Raw genomic sequence first — 23435 nt, 5'->3', positions numbered from 1 at the left:
TTATTATAGTCGTTGGATTAAAATTATAATTTTTAAAGATGCATTGAAGTATTTGCCTATATATTTTATATGCAACTTGGAAACCATTATATATATATATATATATATATATATATATATATATATATATATATATATATATATATATATATCGTTTGCAAACCACAATGTTACTGTTAAATTTCGAACGTTTTCTATTAGTTGATAATTTTTGCATAGTTTAGTTTAGTAGGGCAACGATGGTGATCATTGATAACAATATATCGACAATAATTAGTAACAATGAGCATGATAACAACTTAGGAATGAGAAATAATGATTGTCGGCTATTCGTCAAGTGAGTTTTGGAGGGTAAAAGTCATCGTCGGTATGCCGGTCAGATGACGACTACTGCTGCACTTATTAGATTAATATTAGCCGCCTATCACGGAATGGATTGAGATTAGGGGTGAAAATGGGTCGGATTAACTCCGACCCGACCCGCTATCTGACTCGACTCGGATCGGATTCGGATAAAAAATTTCTATTCGATTCAGATTCGGATTCGAATACGGATAGAATTTTTGAAAAAATTTCGGATACGGATTCAGATACAGGTTAGATATATTTTTCAGATTCGGATACGGATATCGGATATTCGTTTACCCGTATATTTTTTTAAATGATTTACAGTTTTTAGTTTGCTTATTTAAATAGTAAGTATTAATATTATTACTAATAATACGTTATATATTATTTAGAGAGATTAATTTCTCTAATTTTATATATTTGACATACAAAAAAATTATTTGTTATAAAACTCTTAATAATTTTGTGTTAATTATAAATAAAATATTATAATTATTTTAAATTTAATCAATATCCGTTTAAGATCTGATCCTTTATCCGAAAATTATCTGTATCCGTTTAGTTAGGATATGATTTAAAATTTTTCTATTCGTTCAAATATCCGTATCCGAACTAAAATTACGGATCGGGATATATGTTGAGCACTATCCGAATTGAGATGGAATAGAGAAAGAACGAGAAAGCGCTGTAGAGATAAAGTGTGAAAACTTTTAATTAATTTATTTTGGAGCATTTGCAACAAATTTATTTTTTTGAAAATAGTAAAAATTAAGTTATTGTGCATATTTGTATGTTGTATCAATTATATATATTTTAGTATAATAAAAGATAAATATATTTAATTTTAAGCCTTTTTTTTTCCCTGCAAATAACCTCTGATTTTTATAATAATTTCCCATATTATGGGATGCAAACCATCTTATGTCTAATGTCTCACTCCACCAATTAACTTCTGCTTTAAATTTTATTTTTATCAAATTATATACCAAATACCTTCAATGCCTTGCCATCGCAGTTGGGTATCACTTGCTTTAAAATTTTTGAAAACTATCCGTTAGTTCCTCTTTTCCCTTGCTAGAAGCATTAAGCTTCATCTAAAGGAAGGAAGAAAGAATAAAGAAAAGAAAAAGAGAAGGCGGAGGGAAGACCATTTCCCTTCGTGTTGACGCGAAAGGAAAGGGAGAAAACAAAACCTCAATGATTCGATTCTTCCCCACTTTGGTGGGCCTTTCGCTTTCGTTGGACTCTTCACGCCATCACCAGCTTCCTTCCGCTGCTTTGCCTCTTCTTCTCCTCTATACAATTTGACTTTGAACAAGGACATGCGCACAATCCGTGAAATAGACGAGGTTCTAAGAGCTCCGAAATCGATCCGAACAGTAAGCCTGAATCATCTTCTTCTTTTTTGTTCCTTTTTTCGTTTGTTCGCAAATTCGGTTGTGGGTCTGTTTTGTTATGTGGGTATTTGTTATTTTTGAGGATGGAAAAGCATGATAGTTAGATGTGGATTGAGTACGGGAGGATCCATGGGCAGTACGATTTGGAGACAAGTTAGTAATAGTTGGCTCTATCTTTCTGGTGATCGGTTCTTTTCTGGTAGTTTGAAGTATGAGAAGTTTAAGAGCATGTCATGTAACATCCCCTCTTCGAGTTTTAGAGATATTTTACCTCATGTTTGGTGAAAAAGTAAAAAAAGACCTTTGGTTTATAAGAGTTTTGGAGGTATTTAACTCGTGTTTGATGAGGAAACAGGCTCTATTAGCTGTATGAAAGAAAAAGGGCATTTCTTTGGATATAATTATAATGGATGAATTTTTGTCATTTACACTCGTCGCAATTTTGCATGATAAGTTGCTATCTTTCTCTCTCTTTCTCTCAAAAGAAAAAAATAAAATAAAAACAAAATTTGCTATGCTGAAATCTTGATTTGTTTCCTGAAGCCCAGGGCCGTAATATAAGAAGAACAATATTTTAACTCCACCATGTATGTCTAAGATTAGATTATGCAAGAAAGGGAATTTACAAAGTGAAGCTTGATATCCCTTAATTCGACATGTATTTGCAATTTACGGCAACATATAAAGGCACGGTATTGTAGATTTTCTGGAGATTATTCTCTACTGAGAGTATGAACAAAATCATTTGTTGAGACATACTTGTCATAAAGGTCGTTATATAAGAAAACTGTTGATAGAGAAGTCATGCACTATGCTTTCTGGCTCATAAACATATCAGGTCCTGTGACATTCATACAATCATTTGTGCTTTTGAGAAGATGGATTCTTGCCCTTTGTTTGTTTGAAAGAGTCAAAAGTTGGAGCTTCTAAGTTTCCAATTTGCTAGGCTCCTTCATTGAATATATCTGCATTTTCAACTGCATAATAATTGCATAACATGAGATGATATAACTTAAGGTGTGCTATCAGAAAGTCTTTCATCTGAATGTTGGAGCGACTTTCTCCCAATCCAAAAAGTTAACCAGGAGTTGTACTCCATGAATTTACTATCACACTGTTCTTATTTTGTTTATGACAGCTATTCCTTTATCAGTATTTCTTCTTCTTTTTAAAAAAGAATTTGATCTTAGATATGAAAAGTGTTTTCTCAACATTTCAATTGGTTCTAGTTTATGAATTAGGTACTTAGTCAATCAAGTTGTTTGGTATGTTTCATGCGCAACCATCCAACACATTGGGTAGACATATTTGAGTTGCTTCTGCCTGGAGTAAAAGAACAATATTATTTGATTCTTTGTGGCTTCAGGTTATAATCTTCACCTATCAAAAGGCAACATAACTTTATTTTGTAATTCAACCCTCCTATGCTGATATACTGAAATTGATATTTCAAGTTACTTATTTGATTCTTGATAGTGTATCCTCAAGTAAAGGTGAGAGAACATGAAGACACAGTTGCATTACATGAAGAGGAAACATCGTTTCTAATAAGAGTCACTGAATCTCTTTCTTTAGAAGGCCATTCATCCAAAAGAACTCCAACTAACAGTGGTAAATACATTTTTTTTTTGACTTGAAGTGCAGTAATCTTCAGCATGATTTTGAATTTTATTTATAGCCTTTCAGATTTTTATGAGATGTCCCTTATTTTAGTGACTTTCTTCAGTGTTGCCTTTTTATTGCAATAAATCAAGTCTGAGGTTTGTGTTTCTATGTCATGGAGAGGATTGGACCAACGCACCTTTTACAAGTTCTATATATTCACCTAGAGCATGATATAATGACATTAAGGAAATATTTCTGTTGACCACTTTTATGAATTTCAGTTTGTTCACATAAAAGAATACTTAGAGGAGCCTCTTAAGTTAATTCAGTTTTATGAATTTTCACTTCGTTGATCTAAAACAAGATAATGATGATTCTAGCCATTTCTAGGATTTTTTTTGGTTGATTCAGCTTTATAAATTCCAATGTATTAAAAAGCGGATGCGGATTGCGGGCGGTCACCCCACCGCCTAGTGCCTAGGCAGAAGACAGGCACCAAGGCAATGTAGTATTTTAATATATAAAAAATTTAAAATAATTATATATGATATATAATATCTTTTAATATAGCTAAAATTTAACACTAAGATTGCAAGTAGTTAAAAATTTAGAATTATAACTAATCTTTTTTTTTCTCCTTTAACAATTACTGAGATTCTAGAAAAATAGAAAATTAAAAAATTCTCATACTACCCTTTAGTACTACTCTCAAATGCCAGCTTGTTGTCTATTTGTAGCAGGAGCAAAATTAGAAACGTAGGAAAAAAAGCTTGAAAAAGAGGGAAGTAGAAAGAGCGAGAGATCTGCATCTCGATGTCATTGGAGAGGGAGAGAAAGCCTGTTGCCGCTCGTGCTGCCGTCGTTAATGCTAGTGCCGCCACTGCGACAAGGGCTTGCAGATGCTGCCGTTGCCGCTCATGCTGCCACTATGGCAAGGGCTTGTCGACGCTGCCGCTCATGCTGACGCTGCGGCAAGGGCTTGCCCCTGCTGCCGCTCAAGAGAGGAGGATCGAGGGGAGATGGATTTAGGGCAAAATAGGAGGATCGAGTGAGAGAGGAGATTGATCATAATTTTTTTTTTCTAAGTTGGCTAGAACTCGAACCGACCAATGTTTATCGACCTAACCTATGTCTACCAACAAGGCGCGCTGCTAGGCGCCAAAGTGGCCATTGCTGAGCGCCAATGCGGCTTGCATTGCTACTTTGTGAGGCAGCCGATGCGCTGCCCCGCCATGGCGGTCACCATTACCGCTTTTCAAAACAGTGATAAGTTCCCCTGCCAAAGTAAAATTTATATCAAAAGAATTGCTTGCAAGAGAGTTACATAGTACATGTCTATGGTATATAAAGTTGAACTCTAAATAGTGTAATACTGGATTAGAGAATGAAAATTCTTTCATTGCTGAAGCTGAAACTTTGAGATGGGCCCTACTCAAAGCTTATGAGCACAAGTTATCAAACTTCATCATCAAGTCAGATTAGCAACTCTTAATCAATGTGTTGTTACAAAAGTCTAATTACCCTTGGCACTGGAGAGATCTGTTTGTGGACATTTTTAGCCTTGTAAGAATTTTACAAATTTCTTCTTTCTCCCATTGTTATAGGCAGGTTAATCAAATTGCTAATAGATTAGCCAACCTAAGGAGAGTTTTGCTTTTCTCTACTTTTTGTGTTGGCTCAATGCATGGGAATCTGGATGTCCTACCGTATAAAGAGGCTTTATGTATCTACCTAAGGTTCCTTGTGTCTGTTTTTGAGGTAATGAATGTTGTAAAGTTATTTGGTGCTTTTCATGTAAAATTGTATAGTTGGAGTCAGAGATTTAAATTCTTTCTTCTATGAAAGAATTAAGGTTGCTTCTTCTTTATTTCAAATGATTCTGCTTAAGCTCCATCTAGATCTTGTTTTTCGTTAAAGAACTACATGCTTAAATTTGAGAAGTAGAAGTAGTAGGCATTTTTTTTTTCATTGCAAGACAACTTGATCGTTCATATTTCCATAAGAACACGGTGCTAATTCATGGATCTTTAATCAAGTGTCACTAAATGATCTTATAAGAGTTCGATCTAACCTCGCTGCTACCTTTTTATCTTTCAGGAAGGAGTTCTAAAAGTTGTCCTGTTTCAAAATTTGCAAAAGATAGAAATTCTGAGAATCATCCGCCTTTGACATATGCAAAAGATTCCAAGTCATTTACTAAGAGTTTGCCGTTATCTCTTACATCTCCATCTAAAGGTTTGATAGTTTACCAAATGAAAATGCTAAAGTGTCTGTTACACTTCAAGAGGGATGGCTAAATACTATGCCAAATAAACAATGCTACAGTAGCTTTTACACTTCGTAAGGGATGTCAGTCACATAATCCTCAAATTTTTCTATCACAGGAAGCACTTCCAGGGTTGGTGAAGACAACAGAACCAACAGCAGATCTAGCTTGGTTTCACGGCCTCGAGCTGTGTTGTCAAGTCCAGGTGCCCTTTCATCTCATAAAATGTTAAAACTTTCAAATATAGAATTAAGTTCTATAGATGCATTGATGGAAAACCTACCTAGTCATGTTAAATTGATCATAATGTTAAATGTATTAATATTGCCAGTATTGTTGCTTTTCCTTGACTGAAAGCTGCCAACCGCAAGCCTTAGTATAATGTTAAATGTATTAAAATTGCCAGTATTGTTGCTTTTCCTTGACTGAAAGCTGCCAACCGCGAGCCTTAGTTTTGTTTTGTTTTTCTCCCTGCACTTTCATTTTCATATGGCTGGAGCTGACAGATTGAATGCTACAGACAATGATGATCTAATTGGAAACCAGAATCTACAACTTGAGGAGAAAAATGTGCAACAAATGAAACAGAGCGCAAATCAACAATCACAAAAGAAGAGCACTAATCGAAATTCCCAATACCTAAGAAAGACCTCTCACAAGCATGCTAGAGCTGAAAGTCCTCTCAGAAGATCAAAACCTCCAGCAGAAAATCATAGCAGCAGTCATAAGAAGCTTCCTCCAGTCTGCACTAAGTGAGGAATCATGAAGAGGTTAAGCTAGCATTCCATAGATTTTATGCATCCACCTGCCATTTTTGGACCCTTATACTTACCTCGCTTTCATCCATATGGAGCTGCAGTTTGCACCTGTGGATTTGCTCCAAGAATACTTCTGGAGAAGTCCTCGTCTTCTAAACCACATTTTTTTTGGAATTGATGCTTTGGCCTATCTATAGCTTGATTCATGTACAGTATCCAATTGAGATATTTGTGTCAAATTATATCTGAATAAGCTAGTGTATCATACGTGAACCATTGGGATTACAGCAGAAAGATGTATATTCCAGCAGCCCAGATATCATGCTGCATGCTGTTTTCATCTATGATATGCAAAATTCTGAAGATGTTGCCATTATATTCCATTTTACCGAAACCTTTAAACCAAATCCCTCCTCGTGGTGTAGTTTCTGGGCTCTGATGCTGAGATTAAAAAATAAATAAATGCGACCAACAACATTGGTGAGCTATGTAACATTCAATCATGTATATTAGAAACATAAAATTCCATAACGAGACCTTGAAAATGTTAATGTCACCCAGATACTTCTAAATGTTTCACAGATAAAACCTCAGGTGCAGGTAGGAATGTCAAATAATCAAGCTGGCTCGGAGCTCTATTTTATACGACTCGATCAAGCTTGGCTTGAAAATGAGCTAACCCAAGCTTAATTTTCAAATAGACTCGAAAATAATTGAGTCTAGGTTGATCATAAGACTCAAAATAATTATAATATATTTTATACTTTCTATACATACTATACTTTTAGTATATTTTAAATTTATTTAAATTTATTGTAGTGTTTAATTCTGCATTCTAATCTTATCACCTATTTTAAATACATAGATATATCTATTTTTCAACTATTTATGTTTCATTTTAAATATGATTCAACTCTAAATCAAGCTTAATTTAATTTAAACTTGGTAGGGCTTAAAATTTAACTTGAATTAATTAAGACTTAAAATTACTTATTGATCAACTCGTTTAAATTCAAACTTAGCTCGAGCTTAGCTTGATTACAAATCTAAGCTTGAGCTAAGCTTAGCTTGACTATAAATATAGGCTCAAAATTATTTTCCATTTACACCACAAGGTGCAGGCGTACAGATCTGGGATAAAACCAATGTCAGCATCAGATAGACAATAGCACGCTATAAGGCTCGTTCAGACATAAACTGGAGAAGAGAGTATGGTCATGTTAAATGCAAGGGAGGCCCCCCCTCATATACTAACCAGCACGACTCAACCAAGCAAATGAAACATTTTTGCCCAGCACACTTGATAATACAATGCATTGTCAAATAACAGGGAGGGTTATAGTTCTGCATTGGAATCTTTCATAATCTGTTGGATAAATAATACTCAAAAGTTGCATTGAACTTGACCAATAACAAAACAAAATTTGCGCTTCTTCCACCTAACTTAGCATGACAGAACCTAGACAATAAACCAAAGCATATTCTTGATTCATGAAACAAGCTCAACTTGACGCAGCAGCAGCAGCAGCTCTTTTCCTCGGAGCAGCCTCAGTTCCTGAAAGAGAGCAAAATTGAGGAAGGTGATCAGAAGTCGATATCACACACTTTCTCTATTCCAGGATTTTCCTACGCATGAATAGAATGAGAAAAATCAACACTAATAACTGATAGTAGATTCTGATTAACATTGGCATGGCATTTCTCTGGTCCAAATAAAAAAAATAAAAAGCTGGCGAACAAAATCTAATGGCTAGAAAATTCCTCGGCAAATAAATAGCAATAAATCAACACAGAAATGCTAATAACAATTAATGTTGAGCACTGTTGATATAACAAAAAAACATGAACTTGTCATGAAGGACTAAACATGTTTTAATCCTTAGACAAACTTACTGGACAAAGAAATAAACAATACCTTCTCTGAAGTTGCTCTTGAATCTTCGAGGCACATGACGAAGATACCTCATCCTTCCAGTGCCAGTAGTCTTCCTCCTAATGGCCTTCACACTCCAGTTATCTGTTTCATAATTTAAATAGGGTAAGAGGATGCCCATAAAGTTATGCATATAAACCACTGTAGGAAGCTAAGATAACAAATATCAACCAGAAGAACTGACAGCAGATGATATTGTGTCATCAAATGCATTCGGTTCAATGTTACACGTTCCTGTACAATTTACAATATATAGTAGAACGAGCATATAGAACATGAACAAGTTGAACTAGATCAACTAGATGCAGAAAGGAAAGAAGATGGAACAACAAAGACACTGCTTGCCCTATGGAGAAGTCAATTAGTTTACAGAACTTTAACGGATGCAAATTCATGGAATAGTTTCATACTCAAAAGGAAGGAATAATCATGGAGTTGCCATTTCATAAATTTCATGGAGTAGCAAACAATCATTCTTGTCATTATACATGTATGGGCTTGCTAAAATCAATCTCTGAACGCATGCATTGGTAAGACACCTTGACTAACTTCATGCATTAGAAGATGATGATTTCGACGTTCCTGAATTTTTCATTTTCATGTGCAAACAAAAGATCTCTCCTTCCTTTATTATTTTAGTAAACTATATACAACAACCAGAGTCTTCCAACGAAATCAATCCAAAACACTGCAACTTAATTGCAGATCTAAATCCACGAGACGATATTATTGCCAAATACACAAGAAAAATAAATCTACCACTTCGTAGATTCCACCCCACCAAAATGATACATAATCAAATGTTCAGGTATTCAATTCCATCATACTAGACTGTTCGACCGCAAAGTTAATAGCTTTATCCAAAAGTAGCAAAAGAACCAAATCAAACAACTTTTACTTGACCAAAAGATTGAAGCTTGAAAAGATGTAAATGACGAGGAAGGAGATCGAGAGGACGGATAAAGCCAACTTACACTTGCGGATACGAGCAGCAGGGTAGCCGCAGGAGGAGCAGGTACTCTTCTGGAGATGAAAGCTCCTCCGCCCGCACCTCACGCAAAGGGTGTGGGTCTTGTTCCTCCGCTTCCCAAAGCTTCCTGTGCCCTTCCCCTGCCACGAGTCAACGAGATCGCAATTAGGGTTACGGTTTTCGAAGCGAGATAAGAATCCATCCGAGAACACAAGATTAGGGCTTCGTTTACCATCTCTGTCAGGCGCTCTCTTCTCGCTCGTAGAAACCCTAGAACGAGAGTTATTGTAGCGGACTCCTCGCAACCTTCTTTTAATTAATAAACTGCCCGCTCCTGATTGGCACATGCAAAGCACGTGCATTTACTTCTTCGGAAAGAGTCGATCGCCTACATGCTCAGGTGCTGGAATTTGCTGCGGCTAAATCAAATCTTTGTTCGCTTTCCCTCTCTCTCCGCCCTTCGTCGATCTCCTTTGCAATCAAATCTCCAATCTCATCGCGTCCTGTCTTTTTTCTCTTCCTCTCTCCTTACGAATTATCTCTCTACGATCTAGGCATGGATGCGGAGGCGGATGTCGCTCTTCCAATGGATAAGCTTTCCCTTGAGCTGCTTCAAGAATCCAGCTCCTTCGAATCCCTAAGCAGGTGCGATTAATTTTGTTGCACAAGTCGCAATTCTCATCTCCTATGGGTCTCGGAGTGTACATCCCTGGTGGTTCTCTACTATCCTATCCTTAAAATTTGCTAGAAAAAGAAATTATATTGACGATGATGATGCCACAGAGAGAAATAGCTAATGATTGGTAAATGATGCGGTTGCTAGACAGAGAGGCCTTGCTTCATAGTGTCAGTAAAGTTCTATATAATATATTGATTTGTGGCGAGTTTTAGTAGTTTTAAGGGAAAAAAGTTCAAGAACATGTATTACTCTTTGTACTCGTGCATAGTTCTTGGATTTTCTAATTAGACCCTGCAATTTATATAGTGCCTATGAAAATGTATAATTGTTTATCATCGTGGGGAAAAAAAAAATTATGTTTGCTGCTCCTTTTGTTTTGCTAACTAGCAGTCTTAATTTGTCTCTTTTTGTTTCCTGATTCCAGGGGTCGTGACTTTGTTGTGTTGGTATCAACGGGGAGTTTTAATCCTCCAACATATATGCACTTGCGCATGTTTGGTATGTTCTTTTACCACATTATGTGTTTTTTTTTTTTTTTTTTTTTTTTTTTGCTATTTGTCTTTTCATAGTTTGAATCTATATATCTTTAATTAAAGAATATGTAGAATGACTTGACACCGTCATTGTTTAGACTTTAGTCGTACAGAATCTTCTATCTAATGGATAGTAAGAATGGGTACTTCTTTCTAAGAAGGAAAGATTATATTGTGATTACAAAATGCTCGACTAACATCAGAGGCAAAAAACTACGCATCACCGGGAAAGAGCCTTCCCAAGCACATTCAAAACCTGATAAGCTACCCATATTGGCATGCCAATCTACAACTTAATTGGCTTCCCAGTATACATGAGCAATTTTACATTTAGAAAAGTGTTATATAAGGTAAAGAGACTGGATACCTATGGGGAATCTAGACTAGACTTATGTTCATATCTTAGTTAAGATAAATGATTGTGTTTTCTATTCTTCCAAAATGATAATCCCATAAGGAATCCCATGTGTGTCTGTACATTGGTTCTATAGCTATAGAATCACAGTAATAGCTACAATTGTAGCACATCTTTCTGGACTATCATAACCTTTAGATGATCTAATGTCTGTATGTTGATTCCTAGAGTAATAGGTTACTCATAGGGTCTCATGCAATGTGTACATGTAGTCTGTTTCCATTGAAATTATCCTTCACTTTGAATTCCTGTGAATAAGGTTTTATCACATAATCTCATTTTTATTCCCTATTCTATACAAAATTGTGCTTCTTAATTATAACATTAAGTTTCAGTTTATTGATTGACATTGTGATACTGATATTAACATCTGTTAGCATCTCCCAACAGCTTTTGCTGTCTATGGCACTACGGCGCCCTTTTATAGGATACCAAACTCTTGAAGTTATATATTGGATATTGCTCAAAACAAATATATATGTCTCTTTATGCATTTTTTTCCTATTATGGAACCATATGGTAAATTTTCATTAAATTTCTTCTTATTAGAGTTGGCAAAAGATGCATTAAAAGCACAAGGTTATTTTGTCCTAGGAGGCTATATGTCGCCTGTGAATGATGCATATAAGAAAAAGGTATGTAACCTTCTATAGAACTCTATTAAGAGTATTTGGATAACAAGATGCATTTTCTTAAATTTCAAGTCATCTTTTTTTAGCCGATGGCATGTTATGTTGTAATAATACAAGTTTTATTAGTGATGACATCATCTTCTAGTTGCATAGATTCTTCAAGTAACCTGAAATGAATCATGGAAATATGTGTTTATGCATATCTTGTGAGCCAGGTAGCCAACTACCCAACCAGAAGAAAAGGCATTTTCTCTTTTGGTCATACTAAGACTAAAAGGATTACATGTTTATCTTTTGCAGAATCTTGGTTAGGTAGAACATGAAATCTCAAATAAGAAGAGCCCTGTGGGATCCACATATAGGATTTTTTGTTCTCTAACTTTAGTTATCATCTCAGCCGAATCTTTATCCTGCTAAAATATGCCCCTTACTTCTTATGACCTGTGCTCTCTAAATTCTTGTTATAGTCAGACATCAGTACAATAGATTACATTCTGTCCTGAAAACTCTGTATTTGTTTTACTACCAACTTGGCATCTCTTTATTAACATGCTAATAGAGAGGAGGCTTTGATGGTTAATTAGCTTATGCTGTTTTCTTGCCATGATGAAATGGTGTTGCCACATGATGCGTCACCCTCATCAAGCAGTTCCCACTTCACAGGCCAGCATATGTAATGAGCACTGCTTGCTTATATTTGAATCAAACCAAAAGGATGATCAGTTTGATATATTCCTATTATGTCGAATGAACATATATATTCTTTGGGCATAATGTATTATCTGGTCACTAGAATGTAGTTACAAAAGAATATACTATGGTGAATATAGAGTTTTGTAACATTTCTGATGCCTTTATGTTGAATGAAATGGCATTTTATAAACTTGCATTGTTGCAGATATAATCTCAATCTAGCATATAATCTTTTTAGGACCTTTTACCAGCCATTCATCGAGTTCAATTATGTGAACTAGCTTGCAGAAGCTCTTCGTTTGTGATGGTAGATCCTTGGGAGGTAATTAAAGCCTTTTCTCTTCAAATTTTGTATTCTTCAGTTTATTAGTACAAAGTTTTCTCATTTGATTTCATTTGGATGTCCTCCTTGCCTATTTTATTCTCTTTACATTTTGAAAGTCTCCTTTTGTCGTTTCTATGTTGCCCTGGTATGTTGTGCCAAATCAAACATTTCAAGATAGTTATATAGTCTCACAGTTTTTGATAGCTTTATAGAAGAAATATATTGGAATACCTACGAATGATCCATGAAACTATGAAAGACATGCTTTTGAATAATTCTCTTCCAATTGAAAGTTTTTTTTTAAAAATTGGTAATAGAACTATTATGTTATGGCAGTATGGCTAATGTTATAAAATGGGTGTGGCACGTGCATAGCGTCAAGGGTTTCATAGCACTTGGCTGATGGCAGATGCCATGGCAAGTGACATGAGCTCAAGGCAGATCTTTTAATTTATTGAGGTGCTTCACATACTGTTACTAAAAGAGAAACTGACAGATAAACAAGAAATATTTATCAAAGAAATTGTGTCAATTGCAGTGATAGGTTATGGAGAGTCTGGATACAGGTTTTTGGGTCATGATATATGTAGGAGAGGGATGGAAGCATGGGTGATGGGAGGGGCAGCAAAAGAAGGGGAAGGAGAGAGGGAGGGAGATATGTTAGATGGATGTCTACATGTGTGGCATTAGTCTGTTGAAAGCATCCTAGTGAACTTGTGTAGAATTCTTCAGAATTTAGATCTGTTAAGTATCTTCTTAGACTTGAGAAATTCAAGTTTTAGATAATTTGTAACCACATTTTCTAAGTCGAGCAATGTTTTCAGCACTTATTTCTGCCACATTGGCTTGCAAGATGACTCTACTTGCCAAACCAACCTCAAAGATTCTGCAGCAGTCTTTTTGTCATCAATTTCTTTTTCTTCTTTAAAGGATTTTGACAATATTTTCTGGAGAATTGATATCAGTGAGAGCCGATGGTAAAAATATTACCAATTAAATTAAGAGCTTTATAGTTTTATTTCTCTCAAGCTACTTCTATATTTTCGCAATATTTTGTGGAGAATTGATATCAGTGAGAGCTGATAGTGAAAATATTATCTAATAGCTTTATAATTTTATCTCTCTCAATCTAGTTCTGTATTTTTTACAAGAAAATAGTTTGATGATTATGTTGGAACATCCTAATGATGGACATTCCTATTTCAGATATGTTTGACCTTATTTTCTTGTTAGATCTTGTTATTGATGTAGATGTGTAATCTAGCTGAGCTTGAGCGAGCTGGCTTACCTCAGCTCAGCTCAAAACTAGTAGAACTTCATCTCGAGTTGAGACGATCTCAATAATACTAGCCTTAACCAATTGTGAACAGCCTTAACTAGTTGTGCTACTAGAAAGTTATACAACTGTTTTTGTCTATATATATATAATATCATGTCACACATTATATATCGAGCATATCCAAGCCAAGCTTGAGCTAGCTGTCTCTAGCTTTGCTTGGTCAATTAAATTTTTAAGCTAAAAAATTCAGCTCAACTCAGCTCATTTAGAGCTCCAGCCAAGCTCACAGGCCTCGTAAGCCAACAAGCTTTTTTGAAAGTCCTAGCCTTAACACATTCAACCTTACCTAGATATTGGATTGTTCTTTTCATCAGTAATTCTTCGTCACTAGGAAGCATGGCAGAATGAGAGAATCCTTGGCCATCATTTCAAATAAGTAGCTTGTTTGGTTATTTTTACTTAAAGAGTTTAATAAGAAGAAAACTTCTGTCCTACTGTTCACTATGTGATTGGATACCTTACTGTTGGTCATTTGTCTTCCCTAAGCACATAGCAGAAGATGCCTTACTGTTGGTCATTTAAGCTTTCAGTGCTAAAAATGCTAGAGGTCTTGTGCTTGGACCAAAGATGACTTACAAATGGTCATACTTCAATTCATCTGGCTATTACTTTAGGTCCAACTTCCTTATGATTGAGACATTATGCTCTTTAATGCCAGAGTAGGAAAAAACCTGTATTATCCTGGAAATAGATAAACAAATTATGTCAGACATTCTTAGGGCATACTTCAAAAGTGCCACTTAATGAAAGAGAAACTACCAAGTTTTGGTCAAAATTTAGATTTGTTCCTGTTGCTTTTAAATCTAGTTGATGCCTCTTATTTTAGATTTCCAGTACGTTGTACATATATGATAAGAGTTGCTAGTTTCACCCCTTTATTGCATTTGACTATTAATCAGTTTTTTTATTATTTTTCTATTGTAGGCAAGACAAAGCAGCTTTCAACGCAGCTTGACTGTTTTAACTAGAATTCAGAATTATTTGTGTAAGAATGGCTTGATTAGAAAAGGTAGGTGAGCAAATCTGGTATGCTTGTACTGATTTTTTCGAAATTGTTATTTTCATTTTATCCTTCATGGTGGATTCACTCTGCTCATCCTCAGCTAAATAAAAGTTTATCCAGAAAAAGAAAAATTGACATGGTTCAAGTTGTGAGGTGATAAACATAATGCTGAATTATCAATTGATAATTTGATACTGTTGGTAGTTATGCACCAAGCTTGGTGATTAAGTTTATTGGTGAGTCTATCAGTACATTGGTTTGCTTATACTATGAATCTTTGTATGTTAGTTCCATATTCTTGTTATTTATTCAATTGAGAGAACTGCAACATTGTCTTTGTTTATTGTAGAGTCACTCAGAGTAATGCTGTTATGTGGTTCTGATCTGCTTGAATCTTTCAGCACCCCTGGAGTCTGGATCCCCGATCAGGTATCTATTTGATGCCCACTTCCTGATGTAGATCTATAGAAACTAAAAAAGATATATAAAAGTCTGTTGTGAATACTGTCCAATCAGTTAGATATTAACTTGTTGGTACATGAAAAAGAAAATACTAAAGATCCAAATTGCCTTCCAGGTTAGAATTATATGCAAGGACTTTGGTGTTGTCTGTATACACAGAGAAGGGAAGGATATTGAGAAACTAGTATCCAGTAATCAAATATTGCATGAAAATAAGGTACACAATTTTAGGTGACAAGTTCTGATTGTTGTGATTGGTTCTTCATTCCAATAGTTAATTATAAGTTCCCAAATGTGTCCTTTGACATTTTGCTTGCCACTTATTTCAGAGTAACATTATATCGGTAGATGAGATAGTGCCCAATGAGATCAGTTCAACAAAAGTGAGGTACTGGTTCTATTTTGTATGGAAATTTCTACTTAACATAATTCTGGTACTGGAAATTCCTTCTCTTGGACTACAGTCATTGTTGGCTCATATGTAGAACCCTTGCTGAAAAGCAAGGAACATCAAGTTATGTATGATTTTTTTAAAACTTCTGCCATTGAGTGGAGATGCTTCAGGTTCAAATTTTGAAAGAATCATCAGCTGATTTTGTTACCTCTATCTCTAGGTACTTACTGCACTACTCTCAAAGGGTTGAAAAAAGTTACAGGAAATGGTGTGAATAAAGTTGAATGTTCTATATAAATAGTTTACAAACATCTCTATTAAATGGTTGTATCACCTTGAACAAATATTTTGTCAGTTTTATACGAACGTAGTAGCAATTAACTTCGATATGTCTGGCCTAAAATGAAACTCTTGCTTTTGGCATGTACCTTGGCTAATAATAGTCTCATTTACAAAATTTGTTACTTGCACTGGAGAAGATTATAGAGTTGTCACTGATCAAATTTAAACCTTATAGGTTGCTTCATTAGGCTATGCAGGAGGATGTTAGCTATGCTCTCCATTAGCCTAATTTAATTGTATTTCGTTTTTGTTTTAGTGGAGAAATCCAATTTACCTGCATTTACAGCATCCTAACTTGTTTACCAGACCACATATGAATGGAAATTGAGAAGTTGATATAGTTATTATAGCCAAAATTTGAACCTTGATTGGTTGCTTTATTAAGCTATGTAAAAAAGATGGTATGCAAATCAAACCATGCTGCGCTCTTTATATGTAAGATGTGGATGTTTTTCTGTCAGACATTTATATTTAGAGTTCCTCTGATCCTTGTAATCTTGCTCGTGAAGCTCACATCCCTTGTCTTCAAATTTCAGGGAATGCGTTAGGAAAGGTCTCTCTATAAAATATCTGACCACAGATGAAGTCATTGACTACATCAAAGATCAACAATTATACTTGGAAGCTGGAGAAAATAAGTGATTCTAAATCAAACCTAAATTAATGAAATCGTCTCAAAAGTGTAGTCACAAATGTTAATCTCTATAATTTTAATATTCATGTTTGTACAATTGCTGATTGCAATACATGTAATAATATTCTGTTTAATTCCATAGGTGATTGCTATAAATTCTCAAGCCCGCATTGCATCAGTTCGATGGCGGCTTAGTATGGTCCATTTAGAACAGAACAACCATTCTAAGTTGTGCCACGAGTATGCTTATATAAGGCATGAGTAACAGGAACTTTGGGCTCTTTCTAGGGTTTCTGAAGAAGTTTTAAGCAACATGGGCAAATGACAAGCAAGTAGACAAAATTAGCCGGCTGAGATCTTCTGACTGGTCTGCAATAATGGATGGAAGAAGAATGCCCAATGTTTCTATTAATAGAACAAAAGCTCTCATTGCAGATTGCTACCTCAAGGACTCTAGATTTGATCAAATCTCCAACAAAGGCCTAGATGAACAATTCCTCAGGAAAACTTTCACCATACGGGATTCACCGGAAACGAGAGAACAAGCCTTGAGTTTTGAGAAGAGGGCACTGCTTGCTACTGGTTCTAGAACCAAAATCCTGATTCACACCTCCAGGATGGGAAGCTGAAATGGATTCTGTTATGAATTCTCATTGCTTATGAATATGTGGCTATAGAACTACTAAAATTCAATCTGCAACCGTAATATTATCATCAAATTTTCACATTGTAGCTCTATACCTTCAATCTACATCCATCTGCACATACTAACAAGCAAGTAAATTGGGCATAAGTAATTGATACTTAGGAGTAAGTTAGTTAATATAACTACATAGATTGAATCAACTACACAGGTAATTAATTACCTTACGCTCCCAAAAGTTGCACCAACTATTTACACCAACTCCTAGGGCTTATCTTACCGTCAGTAGTTTTCATGTGCCAAACAAACTACTGCCACATAGGTTTATAACTGCAAGAAAAATATAGATTTCATCTTCAAGTGCTTGGAGCAAAAATAGCTAGAGATAGGGCGTGCCTACCAGTAAGTATCCATGTTCTCCAAAATATTTTAGCATTTATGAAGCTTGTAACTGGCGACACTTAGTATCAGAGAACAATGATTCTCTGTTATGTGGTTTTGAAAGGAATTCATGCTCACAGTCAGAAGGCATCACAGGCCGAATACCACCAGGATTTAGAGGGAATAATATCTGATAATACCCATCCATTATGGCTTCAAAATTGCATGTCTCTGCTACCTTTGGAATCTGATATATGTCACAAGTATATGCATAAAGATTGCGATACTCAAGCAGCTTCTTCTTAGAGCATTTGAAGAGGACATTGTACACAAGATCAAAGCGAATCAATGTTGTAAACAAGCAGACATCGGCGAGGGTCAGTGTGTCCCCACATAGGTATCGAGAAGTAGATAGATGAAACTCCAACTGATCTAATGTAGTGAATAATTCACTAACAGCAGCATCATATGCCCCTTGGCTCTGTGCAAATCCACATCTGTGACATGGAGGCTTAGTAATCTTAATACGGAAAACACATTTGAATGAACCACAGTGAGCTATATATAGGCAAAGAGAAGAGCGGTAGTAAACGACCTCTCAATATGATTAGACAAATATGATTCTCATGAAAGTAACTTCTAAAATTAACAATTCAGTAGCTATTTTTCTTCTCAATTTTCTTCCAAGCAAGTTGCCCTAAAGATAGGTGAAATAGTTGTGCTAGTGCAAATACCATATTTAAAGTATACTACTTCATAAAGCAGCTTGCAAATAGATTGAAGAAGTTGAAACTTCTTTTTTACTTGCAGCCCTTTTAAGTAGGGATTTGTTTGGGTAATCTTTGCTCCTTATCTACAGCTAGTTGTGTATCATTCAAAAGGCCTACTCATGACATGTTATCCTACCTTCTCTACTTAAATGAAATACCAGACTTTAAAAGGGACACCTTTTCTATGATATTGTAAGAGAAGACAAGGTAAAATCACAATGGAGACATAAGAGTTAATGAAGAACCAAAGATTTAAGCAATTCCCAAATTTCTTTTAAGATTGTTCTTTCTCAAGAATATCATGAAGTAAGTAGCCAGATTGAGAAGATAGCATCGCTTACCTATACACCCCATTATTGATAGCTGGATAGATGAGTCGATTCCATTCCTCGATCTCTCCCTTCAACTCCGGCGGCGAGAGATCCGGCCCGGATCCGTCGCCAAACGAGTTGAAGAACGTGATAATCCCGTAGCTCTCGTTGCACGCCACCTCTTTCCGCTCCGCATCCCAAAGCATCGGCACCGTCGACCTCCCATCGTAACCCCCTCTTCTTAACCCATACACCTCCCTCAGCGTCTGCCGCCCGTTTGCCCTATCCGGCCCAGGTGCCAGATCTCCGCCGTCGGATCCTCGCCGGAACTCCCAGGAGCCGTGGGGTCCGGGCGCGGCTATCGAGACAGGGATGAGGGATTCGAGGTTCTTGAGGGCGCGGACGATGAGGGCGCGGTGGGCCCAGGGGCAAGGGAGGGCGGCGTAGAGGTGAAGGGTGTTAGAGTTCCGGGGGCGGAGGTAGAGGTCGGGGACGGAGGGGAAGGGGCTCGGGGGGCGGGAGTAGGAACCGGAGGTAGGGTCGGAGGGGGCCAGCTGGCTCATCATGAGGTGCCACGTGGCGGACCAGGTGGATCGGACGGCGGAGACGAGGGCCTGGGGAGGGAGGGCACGGCCCCAGAGGAGGCGGCCGATAGCGGTAAGAGGGTCGGCGGAGGACATCGTGGGGATGAGCTGGCGGCGACGGAGGCGGCGGTGGCGGTGGCGGTGGAGGAAGATGGTGGACGGAGAGAGGGTAGGAGGGGATATGGATCGAACGGACGACGACGTCCAGACGTTAGTTGCCATGGAGAAATCTCTTCACTCGATAACACTCTCTCTCGATGATAACAATACTTCTCTGGGCTAAAATGAGACTATACGAAGATTCAAAATTAGCAAAGATTCTGGACCAAAATGGATAGGAAAACAAAATCGCTCGACGATATATTGCATGAAAGCAATTGCGAAGTTTAAAGTGAAACAGACATCAAGTGACGAGCTTATTTGACACCCTAAATTACCAGCATAATTACCACTCGCATGTTTAAGTCCCTGATTACAAGTGGAGCAAAATAATTGCAGCAACAAAGCCATGAAATAGAAGAAAATTAAATTATTAGTCATCAAAGTACCATATTTTAATGAAATTCATCAAACTTGGAACAAGCCAATGACAAGTCTACGGTGTCTAACATTCAACAAAACTTTCACATTAATATATGTTGATGAATTAAAACACAATCACAGCTTCACAACATCCTGATGCTACAATCAAAGCAGAGTACAAAATTCACTTTCGACTCAGTTCCTGTAGATATGCAGTAATCTGGGTCATTACACGATTGCATTTGCTGCACTAGCAATTCTGGGCCATAGATCAGCACATTCCTTTCCGATAGGTCCAGTGATTGCAGAGCCTGGAGATAACAACGTACTTCAGTGAGAATTACATCTTTAGCTACTTGTAGTATAAAAAGTCTGTTTAACTAAGGAGATACCACATTACTGATAGATAATTAAATTAGCTGTTTTTAGGTAAAACTACATGGATGACTAACATTCCTCTACTAGTTATGAGAAGGGGCCTTTACAGGTAATTGTTGGTTGAAATGAATAAAAGATGAGGAATGCACTTAATTTTTCTTATGGACCTTTAGTCATGCATGTCATGTCTAAGAAAATTGTCATATGCATATAGAAGGCAGTAAGACATGCAACAGTTTCTCTTGATTTTAACACAACCAGAAACTGCAGCTTGTAGCTATTAATGGTTACTCTCTAACCCCACCTCCCCAACTACAATTACCATCTGAAATAGGCAAGTATGAAGCGTTATCACTAATGCATTTTCTTATCTTCCTCTACCAGAGAAAAAGAAAGAAGAGTATATATAAGAATCTGTAAGATCGGAGAGGCTCACTATAGAAGAAACAGAGGCTGATGACCTTTAATATTGAGAAATACATGATAAGGGTGGTTGCTATAGAAGCAAAAAAGGTGGATGGCCGTAAAGATTCTGAAATACATGATATGAGGAGATGCGAGTAGTTTTATGACCATGAAAGAGAAAGTATTTTCAGATGAATGAGAGAATTCTACTGCAAACCAATCTTCAAAATGACCAACATTATCCACAGAACTTTGTAATGTTAAAGCTACAGGAAACTGTGTTTATTACTAGTGTATAATAAGAAAGGTAGTTCAATTTATGTACCTTTCATTTCTCCCTTTGGATTTACAATAACTCCAGCATTGTCTGCAAAAAGGGCATGCAAACGGCTTACTAGAAGAAACATATTGCTAAAAGCAATAGATGCTTGTAGAGATGCAACTAGAAAACAAATAAATAATTTCTGTTTTAGATCCTTCACTTCTGGAACAAAGTGGTCCCTGAAAAGACTAAATTAGCAGGAAGAACCACTTATGCCGAAGACAACCTGGCCAGGGCAGACATTCCTGAGACGAATAACCTCTAACTCCACAGGCAAATAACTTGTTGGGATTGACATGAGTTGAAAAAGTCCAACGAATACAAGTTCTCAATAAATTAATCTATTTGATTTATTAAGGCATAAACAAGTCCGCTATTAATTTTCTGTTACAAGTTTAGCAAATTCAACCATGAAAGATCTTTTCAATAACAAGTTTTTAAGGTACTTACAGCAATGCTGATACTCCAAGTAATGGAAGGTAAGAAAAATTCCCACTCAGAACTGGATAATACTATAGACAATAATCTGAACAATCATTCAAAGAAGTCTTTTTGGAGTTAAAAAAATTGAAAGTTTTCAAATATGAATCATCATACTATAAAGGCATTGTAATCAACTCGCTGCACTGAAACACTGAAACACAAGTTCACCGGAAAAGGAAATATGTTGCTTGCTAATCATCATTGAAATGAAACTCAGGGAGAGATGAGAGCAATACCTTCAAAGTACATGTAGACACCATCCTTTCTGCGCCATGGTTTCCTCTGCCTCACAATGACGGCAGGCATGACCTTTTTCCTTAGATCAGGCTTTCCTTTCTTGACTGTGGCCATCACCATGTCACCAACACAAGCAGAGGGAAGCCGATTAAGGCGACCTTTGATTCCCTTCACGGAGATTATGTACAGGTTCTTAGCACCAGTGTTGTCCGCACAGTTCACAGTTGCTGCCACTGGCAAACCGAGTGACATCCGGAACTTATTTCCAGCAGAACCCCCGCGTCCTATAAACCAGAAAATTCAAATAAATGAACCGATTATACACTTCCTGATCAAAAGAGATATGACCAAATTATACACAAAGACATCAAAACGCAATAAACAGGAATAACCCATGATTCTAGCCTGATCCAATCTCAAGTAAACAAAATTAATAGCATACAAGGAAAGAAATTTAAGGCAAGATCGCAAGATAACTACCCAAACCAGAGAAGGAAAAGTCTAGTTGCATTTTTACCGCATATAACGTGAAAATTACAAATCAAAGAAAAGTTTAGGCGAATGAACATGGAATAGGAAAGATCAATGTTAGATAATTTCTTAGAAAACGATATGATATTTCAACTATTAGAATCAATTTCCACTAGACGGTAGGTAAAATTTCTTCCAGTTCTCACAAGCATAAATATTTCAACCTCTACATATGATTTTTACCACATTGCAATCTGGTCTCTTTCAAGTTGCACAAATCTAAAACATAGCACTCATGAGATCAAGAGCAACAATGATTTATCAACAAAAATTAGTCTAACGAGATCGATCTCACCGCGTTTCATTAGTTCGAACATCCGCAAGTAAACCGCAAAAAGTACCGCATTAAACCCTACGAATCCGACATTGAAACCGAAATAAGCCATTTACACGATCGGGCGAGAGATCCATTACCTCGCTTCGACATTTTGCAACAGAAAGCTTTGCGACGTCGCCCAAGCTCGGGGTTTGGAAGGCGGCTGAAATATTATATACTACGCTATCTAGGGCTTCTGGAGGAGCCGCATAGGAAATTACAATTAAATCCTCGAAACATTCTACCTACCTTAATTAAAGTATAATTGAAATAACTCTGCTAACAGTGAACAGCTCTCTAAACTATAGTTGAAGACTAAAAAAAAGAATTACTAGAAAAATAATGATCTCAAGTACACCCATAACTTAAAGATTCTATCCTATTAAGCGATCTAATTAAAGGTAGAGTAATTATGTTGTCTATAACAGAATCCACTGCCCAAGAGGCCATATTAGTTTCATTAACTATGTTGATCAGCAAAAGAGAGTATGACTCAATCTAGATATTGGTGATGTTCTTGTCTTTGAGGCTAAAAAATACTTTCCTCATTGCCACAACTTCAACAGTCAGAGTTGAATTATAAGGTTCCACGAAAAATGAGCTGATCAAAAGAGTTAGTTTTATATAATCGACATAAGGATTGGTTACTCATTTAATTCTCTTGAGAGATTTGAATAAAAATGGCTAGGAATATTTTGATAGCTGCTCAAACAATGAGTTATTCTTTGATCCCTCAACTAGTTTGGATTGGATAGGATTCTACTACTATTCCCACAGAATTAGATAACATAGTGGTTTTTAATACTTCAGGCTACTTGGGTGCT

The 23435-nt window shown here is 36.4% G+C and overlaps 5 protein-coding genes across 9 annotated transcripts; 2 read left to right on the top strand and 3 right to left on the bottom strand.

Moving 5' to 3' along the window:
* The first annotated feature begins 1451 nt into the window (after window positions 1-1451).
* On the top strand, window positions 1452-6718 carry LOC140771399 (uncharacterized). Of its 2 annotated transcripts, XR_012106158.1 has the most exons (6): window positions 1452-1727; window positions 2975-3111; window positions 3222-3356; window positions 5448-5585; window positions 5735-5821; window positions 6137-6718. XR_012106158.1 is itself a non-coding variant. In XM_073112925.1 (5 exons), coding segments are annotated over exons 1-5 (597 nt in total). In that variant the 5' UTR covers window positions 1463-1726; the 3' UTR covers window positions 6373-6718. The 2 variants fall into 2 exon arrangements, 1 of the variants encoding a protein (XP_072969026.1); XM_073112925.1 differs by lacking the exon at window positions 2975-3111 and having other exon boundaries at window positions 1463-1727.
* An 854-nt stretch (window positions 6719-7572) lies between these two features.
* LOC140770497 (large ribosomal subunit protein eL37x) lies at window positions 7573-9588 on the bottom strand. Its single transcript, XM_073111714.1, has 4 exons — window positions 9510-9588; window positions 9282-9417; window positions 8290-8391; window positions 7573-7929 (listed from the first exon to the last, which is right to left on the bottom strand). The coding sequence occupies exons 1-4, from the start codon at window positions 9510-9512 to the stop codon at window positions 7877-7879; spliced, it is 294 nt and encodes a 97-aa protein (XP_072967815.1). The 5' UTR covers window positions 9513-9588; the 3' UTR covers window positions 7573-7876.
* A 113-nt stretch (window positions 9589-9701) lies between these two features.
* Window positions 9702-16862, top strand: LOC140769786 (nicotinamide/nicotinic acid mononucleotide adenylyltransferase). The gene is made up of 9 exons (XM_073110656.1): window positions 9702-9922; window positions 10381-10454; window positions 11454-11539; window positions 12468-12551; window positions 14818-14902; window positions 15246-15325; window positions 15474-15575; window positions 15688-15746; window positions 16631-16862. Exons 1-9 carry the CDS (start codon window positions 9834-9836, stop codon window positions 16734-16736), a joined length of 765 nt encoding a protein of 254 aa, XP_072966757.1. The 5' UTR covers window positions 9702-9833; the 3' UTR covers window positions 16737-16862.
* A 194-nt stretch (window positions 16863-17056) lies between these two features.
* Window positions 17057-19776, bottom strand: LOC140769785 (uncharacterized). 4 transcript variants are annotated; one of them, XR_012105954.1, is made up of 4 exons: window positions 18864-19776; window positions 17772-18249; window positions 17595-17701; window positions 17057-17495 (listed from the first exon to the last, which is right to left on the bottom strand). XR_012105954.1 is itself a non-coding variant. In XM_073110655.1 (3 exons), exons 1-2 carry the CDS (start codon window positions 19637-19639, stop codon window positions 17808-17810), a joined length of 1218 nt encoding a protein of 405 aa, XP_072966756.1. In that variant the 5' UTR covers window positions 19640-19776; the 3' UTR covers window positions 17057-17701; window positions 17772-17807. The 4 variants fall into 4 exon arrangements, 2 of the variants coding, with proteins under 2 accessions (XP_072966756.1, XP_072966755.1); XR_012105955.1 differs by having other exon boundaries at window positions 17057-17486; XM_073110655.1 differs by having other exon boundaries at window positions 17057-17701.
* Window positions 19777-19926: 150 nt separating this feature from the next.
* On the bottom strand, window positions 19927-22811 carry LOC140769787 (large ribosomal subunit protein uL14). Its single transcript, XM_073110657.1, has 4 exons — window positions 22710-22811; window positions 21764-22048; window positions 21048-21089; window positions 19927-20250 (listed from the first exon to the last, which is right to left on the bottom strand). The coding sequence occupies exons 1-4, from the start codon at window positions 22720-22722 to the stop codon at window positions 20168-20170; spliced, it is 423 nt and encodes a 140-aa protein (XP_072966758.1). The 5' UTR covers window positions 22723-22811; the 3' UTR covers window positions 19927-20167.
* Window positions 22812-23435: the final 624 nt, after the last annotated feature.

This window comes from Typha angustifolia, chromosome 11 (assembly GCF_048772165.1).
Source record: "Typha angustifolia cultivar Huaian chromosome 11, ASM4877216v1, whole genome shotgun sequence".
Taxonomy (NCBI): Eukaryota; Viridiplantae; Streptophyta; class Magnoliopsida; order Poales; family Typhaceae; genus Typha; species Typha angustifolia.
The sequence above is the reverse complement of the archived record's forward strand: the minus strand, read 5'-3'. Positions and strand labels throughout refer to the sequence as shown.

Coding starts and splice junctions, on each gene's coding strand:
- LOC140771399 (XM_073112925.1), top strand. Junction 5,586..5,734: donor TCTTACATCTCCATCTAAAG/GTTTGATAGTTT, acceptor TTTCTATCACAG/GAAGCACTTCCAGGGTTGGT. Junction 5,822..6,136: donor AGCTGTGTTGTCAAGTCCAG/GTGCCCTTTCAT, acceptor TGAATGCTACAG/ACAATGATGATCTAATTGGA.
- LOC140769786 (XM_073110656.1), top strand. CDS start 9,834: ATGGATGCGGAGGCGGATGTCGCTCTTCCAATGGATAAGCTTTCCCTT. Junction 11,540..12,467: donor ATGATGCATATAAGAAAAAG/GTATGTAACCTT, acceptor TAATCTTTTTAG/GACCTTTTACCAGCCATTCA. Junction 14,903..15,245: donor GAATGGCTTGATTAGAAAAG/GTAGGTGAGCAA, acceptor TGTTTATTGTAG/AGTCACTCAGAGTAATGCTG.
- LOC140769785 (XM_073110655.1), bottom strand. CDS start 19,639: ATGGCAACTAACGTCTGGACGTCGTCGTCCGTTCGATCCATATCCCCT. Junction 18,250..18,863: donor ATCAATAATGGGGTGTATAG/GTAAGCGATGCT, acceptor TCCATGTCACAG/ATGTGGATTTGCACAGAGCC.
- LOC140770497 (XM_073111714.1), bottom strand. Junction 8,392..9,281: donor TGCTGCTCGTATCCGCAAGT/GTAAGTTGGCTT, acceptor ATTATGAAACAG/ATAACTGGAGTGTGAAGGCC. Junction 7,930..8,289: donor CAAGAGCAACTTCAGAGAAG/GTATTGTTTATT, acceptor GCTCTCTTTCAG/GAACTGAGGCTGCTCCGAGG.
- LOC140769787 (XM_073110657.1), bottom strand. Junction 21,090..21,763: donor TGTCTACATGTACTTTGAAG/GTATTGCTCTCA, acceptor CCCTTTTTGCAG/ACAATGCTGGAGTTATTGTA. Junction 20,251..21,047: donor TCCAAAGGGAGAAATGAAAG/GTACATAAATTG, acceptor TGTTATCTCCAG/GCTCTGCAATCACTGGACCT.